The sequence below is a fragment of the Panicum virgatum genome, chromosome 8K, assembly GCF_016808335.1.
Source record: "Panicum virgatum strain AP13 chromosome 8K, P.virgatum_v5, whole genome shotgun sequence".
NCBI lineage: Eukaryota > Viridiplantae > Streptophyta > Magnoliopsida > Poales > Poaceae > Panicum > Panicum virgatum.
The window spans coordinates 16,658,945-16,676,389 of record NC_053143.1 but is presented as its reverse complement, the minus strand read 5'-3'; the positions used below and the strand labels follow the sequence as shown (position 1 = coordinate 16,676,389).

The window sequence follows — 17,445 nt, the reverse complement described above, 5'->3', positions numbered from 1 at the left end:
ATTTGCGGAAATGGAGGGAGGGAATGAGATATGAAGGGTGGGATAGATTTTATCCCATGTTTCTATACAGGGCATTGGAAAAAAATGAAGGTTTGGGAAAGGGAAATGATAGCTTTTTATGCCACCAATCCATTCCCAGAAGAAGGAGCCGGATATGGTTGGATTATGATGCACTATGGTGTGAAATTATAAAAATACCCTCGGACTATAAACCAAGCTCCACTTTAAAAAGAGGATATTATAGTCATAAAATAATATAACCCTAAACCAAACCCACCCAGTACAAAACAAAGCATAGGGAAAACAATCTCATAACCCTAATCCATATCCACTCCTAAATAACCCACTTCATATTCCTATCCCATTCCTCGTGCTATCCAAATGTCATTTTAGGGAAGAATCCAGTTTACATCCGCGAACTATCTCAAAAGTCTAGTTTTCAACCTTCGACTATAAAACCGAATAACATAAGCCATTTGACCGTCAAAACTTGGCAAATTTGGCCCTCTGAGTGCTTACAAAGGTTGTTTTTCATTTTGTGAAAATTGAAATATTCAAATTCAAACAAAAAATTTCATAGGTAACTCAATTTAAAATAAAAATTATGAAATAGGTATCAATTTTTTTAGAAAGTAGCTTATCTATTGACACTCTACTTAGTTCTTTGGATCTAAATTTTTTCTATGTTCTTAGTATTTCATTGCTTGTAGTGATGCATATTATTTTTCAACAAATAAGTGAACGACGGGGACGGGCCACTAGAGAGGAGGGGAGTGAATGAGAGCCCTTAAAAAAATTATCCTCGATGAGAACAAGGCCGAGTGGTGCGAAGCAACCGGCGGCACTCCACAGGTGAGGGGTTCAAACCCCCACCGGGGCAAATTTCCCCGCATGTGGGAAAAAACCCCCTCGCTGTGCTCCTGATATCTTGGGCTATGTAGTCAGCCTGGCCCGCCCTGGCGTCACGGTTTCCCGGCCCAGTGGGTAACGGTCCCGGCCTGGGTAACGGTTCCAGGAAATGGCACCTGACCCAAGTTCAGAAAGAGCCGGGGTTCGGGGGGTTTCTCGGTCTGTGTTAGAAGGCCTCCTTATAAGAATGCTCGGGGGGCGGCTAGCCCCTCGCAGGTCGAGTTTTTTTTTTTTTGAGAACAAGGCCTTTATCCCGATTGCCACCCCAAATGCACCTCGATTCTAATTGCCAAGATGACACAAGTCAATCAGTGACAAACTCACCTTAGGAACTATTAGAAACTCTCAAAACATAGCGGAAGCAAAGAAAAGCAAAGCGAGGCACCTAAAAACTTGCACAAGGGAGAAGCTAAGCCACAACTAAAGCAACACTTACTAAGCATGGACAAGGTTAATTAAATGATACTCAATTAAGCATGCAACCATTAGCAAGTGAAAGAATTGATACAAAGCTAACACATATATCAGGGATAAACAAGCTAAAGCATGCATTGGCAAAAGCTATCAATAAAAGCTGCCACTATATTTCAAATGAGCTAATTAACTGATCAGTAGATCAACCAAGAGAAGCAATGATTAAACCCTTGAATGACCAATTGTATCACTATAGAATGAAAGAGACGGGTCACAAGAATTTTGACCAGCTAAAGCCTTGTTTAGTTCCTAAAAAAATTTCTACAGTACCCGTCACATCGAATATTTAGACACATGCATAGAGCATTAAATATAGTTGAAAAAATAACTAATTACACAGTATAACTGTTTTATATGAGATAAATTTTTTAAGCCTAATTAGTCCATGGTTGGACATTAATTGTCAAATAAAAATGAAATATACTACAGTACCAAAATCCAAATTTTTTCATGAACTAAACACGGCCTAAAAGAAGCACTGATCTCAAATTAAACATTCAAAGATTGTTTAACAGTAGTAGGGAAATGAATAGGCTGCAGCATAACCTGAGGACCCGCTGTTGGTATGGCTGTCGTGGTGAGCTGCTGTGCGAGCTGCTGAGCCAGTCACCTTGCTATCGTCGGAGCAGCAAACTGGCCTGCACCTGCAGTTGCTGCTCGCCTGGGCCACCTTCGGCTGGGCTGGCCTTGCACTCGCGAGGGCTGTCTGCCGCGCTTTTTTCATTTTTATATTAAAAAAACAAAATTTTAAAAATATATATCGAATAGGAAAATTTTCAAAAATGGGTTGTAAAAAAAATTTATATTTAGATTCTGGCATCCAGGGCACATTAAAAAGTGAATTTGTAAAATTAATACAAAATCGTAAAAAAATTAAAAAAATACAAACTCAACTGTTCTGGATTCTATGAAACAAGATCTACATCTTTTGTTACATAAAGTTTTTCATTTGATCAATGTATCTTGCTCTATTTTAAATACCAGTTTAATGCACTTTTATTTAAATCTCAAGATCCATCCTTTGGATGCATGTCATGTTTGGCCAGAGTGTTGCATATGGTGAGCATAGGCTTGTACAAAATTGGTAGGCCCAGAAAACATTTCTAGAATAAGTTTTTAAATTAGAACTTGCAATATGTCTAGTTTAAATGATTTATTTATCCATGCTGTTATACTGAGTATTAGAAGCCATAACTTTTATAGTACCATTACTTTATTTCCTAAGAGCTATAAAAAAAGTTTGGTAAATTTTAGATAAGCACAACTAGACCAAATGAATTATTTCAGATTTTTCTAGGTATAAGAACTATTTTTCTTGATTTAGATACATTGATCAAATGAAAACTTTATTTAACAAAAGTTGTAGATCTTATTTCATAGAATTCAGAACAGTTGAGTTTGTATTTTTCCGATTTTTCTACAATTTTAGATCGATTTTACAAGTTCACTGTTTAATGCGCCATGGGCGCCAGGACCTAAATGTAATTATTTTATATTTAGGTCATGTCGCCCATCCAGTGGGCGACAGGCACCCTGTCGGGGGCGACAGGCACCCATTTTTGAAAAATTTCCTATTCGACATATATTTTTGAAATTTTGTTTTTTTAAATATAAAAATGAAAAAGGTGCGCTGCCTGCCCCTGCTGTGGGCTGCCGCCCCGTAATGGGCCGCTGCTGCGTGCCGTGTGCACCTGCGCCGCGCCGCGCAGCACACGCTCTCCCCTGCGCGCCGCGCTCGCCCTGCTGCTCGCTCCTGCGCTCATTTAGCTCAAGAAAAGGAGAGGAAGAGAAGAAATGAAAATGAATCCGAAATTTCAATCTCGAATTACTTCCTCAACTCTCCGTGAATCGAAATAAACTTGAGCCATAGATTCATGTTTAGTAGACCCAGCAGATCCAACAAAAAGATTGCAAAAAGATCTAGTAAATCCCGCGAATCGAAAATCACTAGAAAAACTCCCGAAAATAATGGAAAAAGAAAAATACTCTGAAGCACAAAATTGAACACGAATTTGTTCCTTCGATTGCGCTACAAAGTCCGATTACAAGTCAATTTTAAAAACACACAAAGCTAAAATGGCAAAAAGATCAAATCAAAGATCCACACACTCTTTCAAATCCTAAATCTCACAAACAAATGTGAGGACATCCAAATTAGATACGAAAATGCTAATATTCAGACGTCCGGCACATCAATAATATCGGACGCTACGTGGCTTCTCTCCAACCATAAACTAGTCACCACCGGACTACTCCATTTAAATTCTCTTGCATCCTTATCCTATCATCGTCTCTCTCTTTTTTAGAACGTGACTTGGCACGTATTTCATTAAGAGGAAGAGGAAAGTGTTACATCTACGGTCCCAGCAAGGAGACCGTCAACCCCACATCACACAGCACTAATTACATTTGCACTGTTTTGCGACCTGGACTATGAACTAGGAAATAAGAAGCTCCTAGCGAAGAAACCGGCTGTGGCCCAGACAACACCTTCATCCAAAATGATATCCGAAAGTACCCAAGGCATGGAGGCCTTCCGATCAAACACGTGGGCATTGCGCTCCTTCCAAATTGTCCAGATGACGAGCAGGACAAAAGTGTCGAACGGTTTCCTTCTGTCTTTAGGCAGGCGCTTACGAGACGTAGACCACCAGCTGACAAAAGACGTCGCACTAGAACTCGGGGCCAACCGTTGTGTCTGAAGCGCCGGCTACCCGTCCAGCAGCGTTCATGTAGCACCAGTCAGCAGAAGAACTTGCATTTGGGTGGAGCCCTGGTCTTGAGGAGCAACTTTGCCCCTGGCACGACGGTCTGCCTGAAGAACAAGGCAGCGTAGGCTGAAGAAGCCGAGTACTGATGGTCAGGCGTCCATCGCCACAAGAACACATCTTTAACACCGTCCAAGAGCTGGCAAGGCCGAACCAGCTCCCAGATGTTGAGGTAGTCAAGGATGACCTGAACGGTTAGTGCTCCTTTGATGTCTTGTGTCCAGGATGAATTCAGAAGCCCCTGTGCAACGGTCCTAGACCGCTTGGCCTTGGCTGGGACAGCAGCAAAGAGGCAGGGCGCTAGAAACTCAATGGAGGATCCATTCAACCAGTTATCTGTCCAAAACAAGGCCTTCTTTCCATCCCCCACCTGGACGGTGGTTGATACCCGGAACAGGGCAGTGCATAGGGCATCAGAATTCGCGGGGAGGGAAGCCCAGGTTCTGGTTTCGTCCATACGGCGCAACCATTCCCAGCGCAGACGAAGAGAAAGGCTCATCAACTTGAGATCAAGAATACCCAGGCCTCCCAGCTCGGCGGGGCGACAACATTTTGGCCAAGCAACCATGCAACGGCCCCCATGCACCGAGGCCGTTCCCTTCCAGAGAAACGCACGCCGCAGCTTGTCAATAGCCTGAATGGCCCACGGACAAAGCTCCACCGCGATCGCCATGTGCACAGAAATTGCTGAGAGGGTGACACAAGTGAGCACCTTGCGACCAGAACGTGACATGAGGGCAGCCTTCCAAGAAGGTAGTCTTGCAGCAACGGAATCGACCAGGGGTTGTAAATCCGCCCTTGATAACTTGTAAATGGACAAAGGAATTCCCAAGTATTTGCAAGGAAACGGGGAGAGACGACAAGGGAAGAATTGGAGGATAGTGCAGGTGTCGTTCAAGTCGCATTGGATAGGACTTGCCTGGCACTTCTGTACGTTCGAGTGCAGACCTGATGCCGCAGCAAAGACCTCCAGGATGGCACGCAATGCAACCAGCTGCCGCTCCTCACGCTGGACAAAAATTACCACATCATCGGCATAAAGAAAAGCCCGGCATTTCACCTTTGGATCAATGGGCTTTAACAAGTTATAACTCTCTGCAGCCGAGATCAACGCGTTCAGCGTTTCCATGACAAGTACGAAGAGCATGGGAGAAAGGGGATCCCCCTATCGCAAGCCGCAGGCGTGACAGATCCTTGTCCCAGGCGAACCATTGACGAGGATTTTTGTGCTAGCAGTAGAAAACATGATGCACAACCAGTTCAGCCATCTATTTGGGAAACCCATGTGTTTTAACACTGCTAGGAGAAAGGTCCAATTGACCGTGTCGAATGCTTTTGCGATGTCAATTTTCAGCAGAGCAGCGGCATGTTTCTGCTTGTGTAAAAGCCTGGCGGTTAACTGCATAGCACGGAAATTGTCGTGAAGAAACCTTCCCCTGATGAATGCGCTCTGGTTGGGCTTGACCAAAGATTGCAGGAAAGGAGCTAGCCGTGTTGCAAGAACCTTTGCCGCCAATTTTGCGAAACTATGGACCAAGCTAATAGGCTGATAGTCAGAAACTTCTTGTGCAATGTTTTTCTTCTTAAGCAGGATCATGTATGCTTGATTTACTAGGTAGAAGCTTCGGCCATCAAGCGACCATAAAGCATTGAAGGCAGCCATTATATCAGCTTTAATTACCGGCCAAGCAGTCCTGTAAAAAAGTCCAGTGAACCCGTCCGGTCCTGGCGCCTTATCAGCAGGTGTGTCCAGATTTCCTCCTCGGTGAAGCACTGGTCGATACCATCGAGCTGGAGTGAAGGCAGCTGAAGCACGTCGAAGTTAAGGGCCATCGACCGCGGCGAGGAAGCCCCCAGAATCGAATTGAAATGGTCAAAAAAGACCTGGGCCTTGGCCTCTTCCCCAACCACCTCTTGGTCGTTGAAACAGACCGAATCCACAAAATTGGTGCGTCGACAATGGCAGGCTTGCAAGTGAAAGAATCTAGTGTTGGCGTCCCCCTCGGCCAGGAAAGTGACTCTTGATCTTTGTCGCACAATGGTGACCCACCAACTGCTACCACCCTTGATCAGAGTTACTTTCGCGGTAATCGAGCACCCACGAGCGGAGAAACATGAGATCGACCAGACATCTGTACGCCAAGCGAGTACAATGCCACCAGAGAGACCAGACGACGGCAACGCGTAGTAATCAAAGGCGGTACCTAGCATTTCTTGATAAAGACTGAAGTTACATGCCTCAATTTTAGTTTCCTGCAGGGACAGGAGGGAGACACGCTCCAAACCGACCAGATTCCTAACAGCATCACGTCGTGCCCTAGAGTTGAGGCCACGAACGTTCCAGAATAGAATGTTTTCACTATTCATGTTAAACAGCAAAGAAAGCGACCAGAGAAGTGCACCCAATCAAGGTGATGCGCCACCATCAGCCACATCAACGGCTGCGAAGCTTGCCAACGCCGAGGCGCTCAACGGGAAGAGCAGGTCCAGTGCCTTTTGCTTGGAGGGGTCAAGTGACGAGTTAAAGACAGCAATAAACTCAGCAAAGGCTGTGGTGTCGGGGAGCCGGGTGTCTGAAGTAATGCCGAGGCTACGCATGATTGCGTTATGCGCTTGCACCTCAGGATTGGAAGTGCGCGACCTACTCTTTCTGGTGAGACGTTCACTGCGGCTGCAAAGACCCCGAGGATCAGGCATCCGCGCCTTCCTCCTAGGGTGGGACGACCGCAACACCGGGAGGGGAGGGGGGGGGGGGGGGGTGGGAATCGGCTTTGATACCTTCAGCACAAAGTTGCGGACAACGCTTCTAGTTGGCGTGGAAGCATCGTTGAAGACGTGCAGAGGAAGCGCCGCCATGGATCCCCTGGAGGTGTTGACGTGCCTAGCACTGCCAGGCGACGACAGTACTCGGCCAACTTCCCCAGCGTCGGGGAAGGAGACCCTCTCAAGCGACGGGGGCGCGGGGGAGAGCCTATCAGTTGGAGGCAATGGTTCCAGCCCATCACATGCCGGCGGCCTACCAAGCGAAGAGGCCCAAGAAGGAGGCAGTAGAGACGGCCCAGGTTCCGCGATCGCGGGACCCCCCGAGAGCTCGTCCACCGAGAGCTCTAACGGGTGCGAGGTTAGGGCACATGCGTCCTGGCAGAGTGGCATGCCTCCCTCCAGGGGGTCAGAGCGGTGCGCACGCAGACTGAGGGTGGCAGACGCGCCCCATACCGGGCAGCGGCCAGCTTTCGGCCGGAGCAGGCTTTCCTCGAGCATTGGGTCAACAGTCGTGGCAGGAGTCAACATCTTGGGGCCCACCCACATGCACGGCTCCACCATGGGAGCAGCAGAAGCAGACGCTGGCGGTGAGGAGCGAGCAGCTTGCCCGGGGAAGCAGGCCATACGCCGGCCAAACCGAAGCAGTGCGGACAGCGACTCTCGCCGCTCAACCACACATCTCGATCCCATTCTCTCTCTCTCTCCCTCTCTCTGCTCTACCCACAGCTCTCTCTCTCTCTCTCGCTCGCTGGGCATCGCTGAGCGCACCAGGGTTGGCGCGGTCTCCGGCAGAGCGGTGGCCCACCTCCCGCAGCCGCCCACGTCGCTCGCTATGGCCATCACCGGGCACGCCGCCGGCACGGGCACCGGGGCCGCGCGCGGTCTTCGGTGGCTTCAATGCTAGTGAAGCTTCAGGCGTGGTCCGATGGTGGTGGAGATGGAGGTGCGACGGGGCCGTTGACGCATGAGGCTGGTGGGCACGGGGGCGTGCGGCTGGGCCCTCGGCGTGCGAGGCTGGCAGGCACAGGCGCGCGCGTCGGGGCCGGCGGCGCGCGCGTCGGGGCCGGCGGCGCGCGACGCCGGCAACGGCAACGGTCGACACGCATGAGGCTGGGAAGACTCCAGGGTGGCCGTTATCATGCTCTGGGAGAAAGAAGACTCCACTGTGAGAGGCACCAACCATCCATATAGCATCGAGATTTTGTGATGTTGCGACACGTATTTTGAGATGTTTGGTTAGTGTTTGGCTAATGTTGCAAGATTCATTTTCGAGATGTTCTATACTGTGTTCGATTTTTTATGTTACAATATTTGACCTGAGATGTTGCATCAGTCATATTTTTATGTTGCATGTTGACAATGATTTTTTTTTACGGAAGTTGACGATGATTTTATTACTAGATTTGGGGTGTTGCAACTGTAAAATCGAAATGTTGCATTAGATGATGTATGATGTTGCACAATGTGTTGTGAGATGTCTTGTATTAAAGGAATTTTTTCCAATAAAATGTTGATTGAAACATTCATAAATGTTGCGATGTGGCTCTTTTATGTGTCAGAATATTGTTTATAATTTTTTTTGCATGTTGCATGCAACATATGACACATGTTGCAGTTGGATTTTTTCTACTTCCGACCGTCCGACGCTAGCGCCCCGGATTGGACGTCCGGGCACTAGCAATTCCGAATTAGATATGCAAAAGAGGTGGGCCCAACAGCCCCTCCATATATATATATATATATATATATATATATATATATATATATATATATATATAGACGTCTGACCAAATGACCAAAACGTCTTTACATTAAGCACACTACAAATATCCCTTAGGGGTAACCCTGTCCAACATTTTAGGAGCTCTGGACGGACACGTCGCCATCACAACTTTGCTTCACCTCAATGCAACGTTCGCGATGATGCCACGTGCCCTTCGCAACCGCCATCCGGTCGCACCGAACGCGCACCCAATTTTGAGGCCCGTACCGGCAAACCAGCCCCGCCTAGTTTTGATTCCCAAATCAGTAAACCTGCCATCTCCGATGTCGATGCGTATCCGTCCTCCCACCAAGTACCACGACGTCTTCAAGATCTTTCGCGTTCCCACCGCATGGGCAGCCTACTTGAATTTGCCATCAACTTCCTCCTTGACTTGGCCGATGCCATCTTCATCACATACTCTTGCTCTTCCGTGTACCACGTGGACCGCCCGTGACTCCGCTTGGATTCCTCGGGTCCCTCAGTCCAAGCCTACTTGCGTTCACCCTTCACTGCTCTTGGTCCATCGACATGAACCTTTCGCTTGACCTTCACTGTATGCTGTCGACCACCACGTCGCATCCTACGCCTACACATCACAAGCTAAGAGATACATCAAATTCACACAATGTTGTCAATCACTCATCATCCAAGGGTGACCACTATTGGTCCTCAATAAGATTCAAATAGAGCAATAATAGATAGGTTACATTTTTTGAAAAATTTTGTTACTTGTTCCATATTCCTAATTTGATTTACTTTTGAGTATTAGATCTAATGGGGTTTTGATTTTTCTCAAAAAAATACAAAACCACTCAAAGGGTCAAACTTGTTTGGTTTCCACAATTGGATGGACCTCATTATCCTTTTTGTAATTGAATGTTGAAAATTAAATTATTGCGATAGTTTGAGGGTGTAAACGGGACATTTCGCTAAAACTTATAAGATGCTTTCAGTCTTTTTGAACTAGACTAAAAGCATATACAGCATGCATTGAGACATGTTCAGTGGTGAAAATGCCATTTATATTAGGTGTATATTCACTATTACATAGAGCGAAAAGGTTTATAAACTTTTTACTTATAATGGGGATGTAGATGATATATCCCTTCACAATGAATGATGGGTTGGTGAAAATTTTCGGCAGAAGTCTATATAACCCCCCCACCTATCCGCAGTGGATTACTTAACCTGTAAAATCGGACAAATAACTCTCCAATCTTTCCAAAACTGGACAAATACCCCTCCCCAAGCGGTTTCGGATGGTGTTTTTGTATTTTTTTTCATTTTTTATTTATTTTGTTTGAATATTTGAAAAATCATAGTAATTCATAGAAAAATCATAAAACAGAAAGTCTAATTTTGTTGGACTCCACATGAGCAGAACTACACAGTGAACATATAATATGGTATACTTTAGTATAAATTTTTTTTTTTGTAGATTTTGATCTATTCTTTTCTATAATTAATTGGAATAATTCGTAACTGCAGTTTCCATGGTCCGACTGCGGTGAAATTTTATGGTGGCCTAACTATTGTATGCTTGAATTGTAGTAAAAACTTCATACTCATTGGATCATGCATTACATAGTTATAAATTTATCTAGTGTTTATGCTTGTTAAATCTATAACTAAGTTATATCCGATCCAATGATTATGAATTTTCACCGCAATCAGACCATGAAAACTGCAGTTGCGAATTATTACAATTAATTATAAAAAAGAATAGATCAAAATATAAAGAAAAAAATTTGTACTAAGCCATAACATATTATATGTTTACTGTGTAGTTCTGCTCATGTGGAGTCCAACAAAATTAGACTTTCTATTTTATGATTTTTCTATAAATTACTATGATTTTTCAAATATTCAACCAAAATAAATAAAAAAGAAAATACAAAACCACCGGTCCGGAACCGCTTGTGGGGGGGGGGGGGGTTATTTGTCTGGTTTTATAGGTTGGGGGTTAAGTAGTCCATTGCCGATAGGTAAGGGTTATGTAGACTTCTGCCAAAATTTTATGGTTTATTCTAAATGCGTTCTACATTAGGGAACACATGCGTCAATGACATTATTTCCCCTTCACAATGAATGGTATACGAATCATATTTTCCTGGATCATGATGATCATTAGAGCTGCTATGCCATGTAGTGCACGCCACTGCAAAAAGTATAATTGCTGGCTGTTCTAGAGGCTTTTTAATGGAGGTTTTAAAACCACCATTACACATGTGACTGTAAAAATAACTGTTATCACCGTCGCCATAGATTCCATCATTTGTAGTAGTGGCAGCGAAAAGCAATTCAAGGAAAAGCAATGACGACATTAAACAAAGGGAAAAAACCAGATGAATCCAAAGAGGTACTCTTAGGCCTTGTTTGAATTCATGGGTTATTTTTTAGCCTACCTCCAAATAGCCCCAAATAACCTAAAGGGAGCCAAACAGGAAGACTATTTTTGGGCTATTTGCAAATAGCCTGGCCAAAAAAATACCCCCCAAAAAGTGCTATTTGGGGCTATTTCATGTGGAGCCCATTGGTTCTCTTGCTTTCTCTTGGAAAAGTAGCAACCAAATAATTGAAAAAGTGCTTTATGAGCCAAATAACCTTTGGATCAAATCACCTCTAGCGCTATTTCATTGAATGACTATTCCTTGAGCTAAACTTTAGCCCTCAAAATAACCCTTGGCTATTTCTCCAAACAGGGCCTTAGACGTTGAGTTTGACGTCTCAAGACAATACCAGACACGGGCTCTGTGTAGAGAAATAGCCAAGGGTTATTTTGAAGGCTAAAATTTAGTCTAAGAAAATAACTCTTCAATAAAATAGCCCTTGAGTTGTTTGGATTCAAGGGCTATTTGGCTCATAAAGTACTTTTCCAATCATTGGACTGTCACTTTTCCAAGAGAGAGAGAGAGTGATAGAATTAGTGGACCCCACACGAAATAGCTCCAAATAGCACCTCTTGGAGGGGATAATTTTTAGGGTAGGCTATTTGCAAATAGCTCAAAAATAACCCTCCTGTTTGGCTTTCCTTGGACTATTTGGAACTATTTGGGGTGAGGTAAAAAATAACCCATGAATCCAAACAGGGCCACGGTCTTTAATTTTACCTTGTGGATGATGCAACCGATGCTGAACCAACGATCACTATGTAAGAAATGACCTATAGCGACGCGCACAAAGTTAACACGTTGTTGTTGCGCGTCACCTTTGTGATATGGGTGATGTGCGAAGATGTGCACATCACCTTTGACCCCTTGAGGGCCTCCCTAAAATGTTGCCCGCCACCTTTGTTATGACATAGGTGACATGCAACATTAAAGCATGTCACCTTTATTATAGGTGACGGGCCATATTTATAGTCCATCACTTATAAGTTTCATATAGATGACGAGCAATATTAAAGTATGTCACCTATAAAGTTAGTATAGGTGACGGGCTTTGACAAGTCAAAGGTGATGTGCATCATCAAAGCATGTCACCTTTGTGATGACATAGGTGTAGCGAAAATGGCCTCTCATGCCATATTTCAATATAATATTTTGGCGATTGATGACACACACAACACTAGGACTAATATGATTGTTAAGATGACCATTCTCAGGCTTTTAGGTTCAAGGGCCGCCCCTACCGGTTAAACCGATGATGAGCAAATTGCACTCATCGTTGCAATGAACACAGAAGCTGCGAGCTAGGGTTTGGCACCAGATTAACCGGTGTTGGGTGTTTTACACTCACCGGTGAAATGGACTTGGAGGCCGAAGAAGCAGCAGGAGTTTTACAGGCACCGGTTAAACCGGCGATCAAGGCAAAGTGAACGTCGGTGTAGTTGTCCAGAGAGTTGGTTTTCGGGAACCCTGGGACAGTTACATGCACTGGTTAAACCGGCGATGAAGATACATTCACCGGTTAATTATGTCGGTTGATTAAGGTAGCCGTTGAAGTATAACGGCTAGTTGGAAAAAGGTGCTCACCGGTTAAACCGGTGATGACACAAAGTGGATCATCGGTTTAACCGGTGATAGCGCTTTTTGTCAGCCACTTTTTCAACGGCTCTTTTGGGGTGTGTGAGCTATATATACCCCCCAAGGCCGGTTGCTGCATAAGGTTGGACGCCAGAAAAGTTGAAGGAAGTGTTGCCCAAGCAAACTAACATCTCCAACCATCCTAGCAAAGCTTAGTGTCATATCTAGTTTGTGAGAAGCTTTGAGAGAGTGCTTTGTGCACTTGTATAGGGATTAGTTCTTGCGAGAGCTCCCTTGAGCAAAAGTCTTGCTGCGGCAAGCAACCGTGTACTCGTCGTGTGACCCTCTGACTTGGTGTGGAGCGGCAACTACACTTTGTGCGGGGTGGTGAGAAGCTCTGAATAGTGAAGACGGTGCCGTTGGTGACGCTTTGAGGGAGACGGTGGCGGTGGCCTTGTCTTGGTGACTTGGCGCCACTTAGGCTTTGCTTGCCGGAAGCCTTGGTAGCGAACACAAGATGGTTATCAAGCGAAGAGACTCGGCATCACACTTGTTCGTGTTGGACAAGTGGCCGTGGACGTAGGGAGGGACTTGGTGTCCTAACCGAACCATGTTAAATCGTATGTCTTGGTGTCTTCACGAGAGTTTGCATATTCTCTCCCTTACCTCTTTACTTACCGTATTACGTTTCCGCATTTGCTCTATCTTGCGTGCCTTTACTTTCCTAGTTAGTTTGATTTGGATTGGCTATAGGTTACAAGTCTTTTAGGGGTAAGTAGAGAGTAGCATAGATAAACCTTAGTCATAACTAGCATGTGTAGGACGTGTTAGGTTTATCTTATGCAAATAGATTGAGCCCTATGATAGAAAGCGATTAGCGACCCTATTCACCCCCTCCCCCTCTAGGGTCGGACACCCCGGTGATCCTTACAATAGGGGACGTGCAACATCAAGACGCGTCACCTTTGTGACTTTTTATAATATTTGAACATGTGATTTTGAAAAATTCTAATTCTCCCAAATTAAAAACGGTCTATACAAAAGTTGTAGGTCTCAACTAGATCTACAACTTTGTAGTTGAAATTTTTTTCAGTTGAGATTGTTTTGGCACCCAAATACATGGTTTAAATTTTGAATTTTAAATTTTCGAAATTTTAAATGACCTCAGATGAAAAAAAGTATACATGAAAGTTGTAGGTTGCGACTAGATTTACAACTTTATAGTTCAAAAGATTTTTATTTGAGATTGTTATAGTTGTGAAATGGGTTATATAAGACATTTGAATGTGATGTTAAAAGGAAAATATCTCATTGATGTTAACATGCGATGTTGTAGCCTAATGGTAGGAAAGGGTACTTGTGAGGTTGAGGTTGTGGGTTCAAATCCTATTAACAGTAGAAAATATTGCACGTGTGACTTTTGATGTTTTTGATTTTTATTCACACTGAAAATATGACTTTTGATGTTTTTGATTTTTATTCACACTGAAAATATTTATTTTAAAACGCAAAATATTTATTTTACCATAGGTGACGGGCTAATACTAATGTCCATCACCTTTGTGGTGCATAGGTGATGGGCTTCAGCACGTCACCTATGTGTTGACATAATGTTCATCACCTTAGGGAGATGATGCCCATCATTATAGACTTTTTTTACATAGTGAATCTTTTGACGTGGTGTGAAACTGAGCTAGCATGGCTGGTTGCCAGCCTGGGTTTGCCTATTTTAGCCAGTTTTTCTCCCACGTGCATTTGCAGTGAAAACACAATGCAACAAAATTTGTGAACCTTTATTAGTTTATAAATATATAAAAAATGTAAATATCATTATATAAACTTCATTTTATTCCTATGGAATTAGCAGAGCCGTGATTCAGTGGTAGTCAATAAGCATTTATGGAGATGCTTTTTGAATGTTCTAGTAATTGCTAGCTAGCGATATTGCGCTCATCTCAATGCAGTAATCCAGCTAGAGACGGTTTTTGGATCGGACTTGATATTATTGTTGTCAACCATAGACGAAAACTAGATAGTGTCAAGAACACTTTGTTCGTCCTGGGTTCTCATCAAACGTCAGAATTGTTGCGCCCATTTCAAGTGAAGAGTTTTGCAAGAGGAAAAAATAAACAACGACAATACCAGGAAAAAGGTCTGAGTAATTCCGTGAAAGAATGAAACAAGCAAAATAGATATAGCTTCCATTAATCTTTCCATAAAGTGGATCCAAGTTTTCCCAATCCCCATCGACAAATCGTAAATAAATTATTGATCTACCTGGCTCGAAGACACCTTATTATTTTTGCATCTCAATTAGAGCAATGGGCATGACGAGATTGAGATTTCGAAGCACAGAAGATGTTAGGCACATCTTTCTTCCATTGGGTTCTCCAATCAAGCTGAGTCTCGCAAACAATTGGACCAAACTGGAGCGCCATTGTAGCAAATAACCTAATTAAGCATGAGCCTCTTACTGTCGGATAACTGAAAATTAGGTTGTTGATGTGGCTTGTCCAATAACCAAGAGTTTGGCTCTATTATTAGCTTTGCTCTAATTGAGCCCCGTGCTATTTAACAATGGTTCCAAATTACATCTCGCGCGCCATATAAGAAATAGGACGAGCAAGGGCTACGGCTGGCCGGCTAGTCAAACTGGAATAGGCTAAAACATTCTCTCACCTAATCCTGTCCGCTCGGCACCTATATAAGCAAGCTGTGGGCTGCGGCATCCATATAGCCATGAAAGAGAGACAGAGATTCGCAATGGCAAGGCAAGGTGTAGCCTCCAGCATGTTTGCCATGGCATTGCTCCTGGGAATCATTGCTTCCGCTCCTCAAAGTAATACTCCTCTCTCTCTCTCTCTCTCTCTCTCTCTCTCTCTCTCTCTCTCTCTCTCTCTCTCTCTCTCTCTCTAAGGCTATTGGTAAAAAAAGAATGCAAATCTGTGGTAGATACATGAATAGACACTGTACATCATTTCATGTATCAAATGCATTTAAAACATTTACTATCATGATTAGCATGTACCGGCGGGCCAGACTAATTAGTGAAGGTCCATTTCTACTTCGTGCTTCCAGGCGTGGACTCCCTTGGGGTGTGCTACGGCATGAGCGGCAGCGACCTCCCGCCGGCGAGCACCGTCGTCCGCATGTTCAAGTCGAACGGCATCAAGGCGATGCGGCTGTACGCGCCGGACAAGGCGGCGCTGGAGGCCTTGAACGGCACCAGCATCGGTGTCCTCGTCGGCGCGCCGAACGACGTGCTGTCCAACCTCACAAGTAAGAAGGCCGCCGCCTCCTGGGTCCGCGACAACATCCAAGCCTACCCGTCGGTAAAGTTCCTCTACATCGCCGTCGGCAACGAGGTGGCCGGCAAGCCGGCGGACCTTCTTGCTCCGGCGATGGAGAACGTTCACGCCGCGCTCGCCGCGGCCAAGCTTGGGCACATCCAGGTGACCACGTCGGTGTCGCAGGCGATAGTGGGCGTGTGCAACCAGCCCTCCGCCGCCAATTTCACCAAGGAGGCGCAGGTGTTCATGGGCCCAGTGCTGAAGTTCCTGGCTTGCACGGGCGCGCCGCTCATGGCTAACATCTACCCCTACTTCACCTACGCCTACAACCCGGGCGACATGGACATCCGCTACGCGCTCTTCACCGCTCCAGCCACCGTGGTCAAGGACGGCAAGTACAATTACCAGAACCTCTTCGACACGACCATCGACGCCTTCTATGAGGCCATGTCCAAGCTCGGCGTGTCCAATGTGTCGGTCCTGGTGTCGGAGACGGGGTGGCCAACCGGCGGAGGTAAGGCAGCGACACCGGAGAACGCGAAGGTCTACAACGAGAACCTGATCAAGCACATAAGAGGGGGCACGCCGCGGCACCCGGACGCCATCAAGACGTATCTCTTCTCCATGTTCAACGAGAACCAGAAGCCTAAGGGTGTGGAGCAGAATTGGGGTCTCTTCTACCCAAACAAGAAGCCCGTCTACAAAATCAGCTTGGACGTAACTCCAGATCCTGATTCTCCTGCTCCAGCGCCGGGTCCAGAATCTCCAGCTGCAGCTCCTCATTCTTATTAGGAGATCCTCTCAGCTCGTGGAGTAAGCGACTCCGTCCGATAAGAATGTAAAAGAATACTGCAATGCTATTAGCGTAGTATCTTCAATGATTTGTACACGCAAAATACATACAAATTACCTTAGATGTATGTAACGGGTCGAAACTCTTTCCGACCACTAACATTAAGTTGTTTTTGGTGTTTGAAAAAATGGTTATAGGTAAGAATGATTTTTTTAGAAGAATATTTTAAGTGGTGCATAAAGATCACCACCGATATATTGCATGTCCTTTACTCACAACATAAGAAAGTTGATGGATACTTTTATCTAATTGGTCCATATCGTCCCAAAGCCGTGTGTAACTGGTTACTGGTTTGTAACCCTAAAGGTCAAATGTGACTAATAATTTTTGCAATGCGAGAAAACAAGGGACAAAATGGGAATCATATAGAAATATAAGAAAGCTGACATGGAACTACTACCAAAATGGATTTTAGGGGCAGGTGAAAACCCATTTGTAGGGATGGACTGTCACACCCAATTTTTAAAAAACCAATGCAGAACTATACTACAAGAACCTATTTAATTTATGACAAAACAAAATCGTCACAGACAGATTGCTGAAAAAACGTCGCAAAACAGAATCTATGACGATCTTGTGATGATTTTAGATATCATTATGGAATGAGCGTCACAAATTAAATCGATTGACATTTTTTCGTAAACGTCACAGATGAACA

The 17,445-nt window shown here is 44.7% G+C and overlaps 1 protein-coding gene across 1 annotated transcript; it reads left to right on the top strand.

Annotated features, from left to right (window-relative positions):
• Positions 1 to 7,878: 7,878 nt before the first annotated feature.
• Positions 7,879 to 16,871, top strand: LOC120645513 (lichenase-2-like). Its single transcript, XM_039922294.1, has 2 exons — positions 7,879 to 8,008; positions 15,693 to 16,871. Exons 1-2 carry the CDS (start codon positions 7,879 to 7,881, stop codon positions 16,724 to 16,726), a joined length of 1,164 nt encoding a protein of 387 aa, XP_039778228.1. The 3' UTR covers positions 16,727 to 16,871.
• The last annotated feature ends 574 nt before the right edge of the window (positions 16,872 to 17,445 follow it).

Bases quoted from the DNA above. Each gene is read 5' to 3' on its own strand.
- LOC120645513 (XM_039922294.1), top strand. From the start codon at position 7,879: ATGAGGCTGGTGGGCACGGGGGCGTGCGGCTGGGCCCTCGGCGTGCGA. The intron at 8,009-15,692 runs GTCGACACGCAT...CAGACTAATTAG, and splicing joins CGACGCCGGCAACGGCAACG to TGAAGGTCCATTTCTACTTC.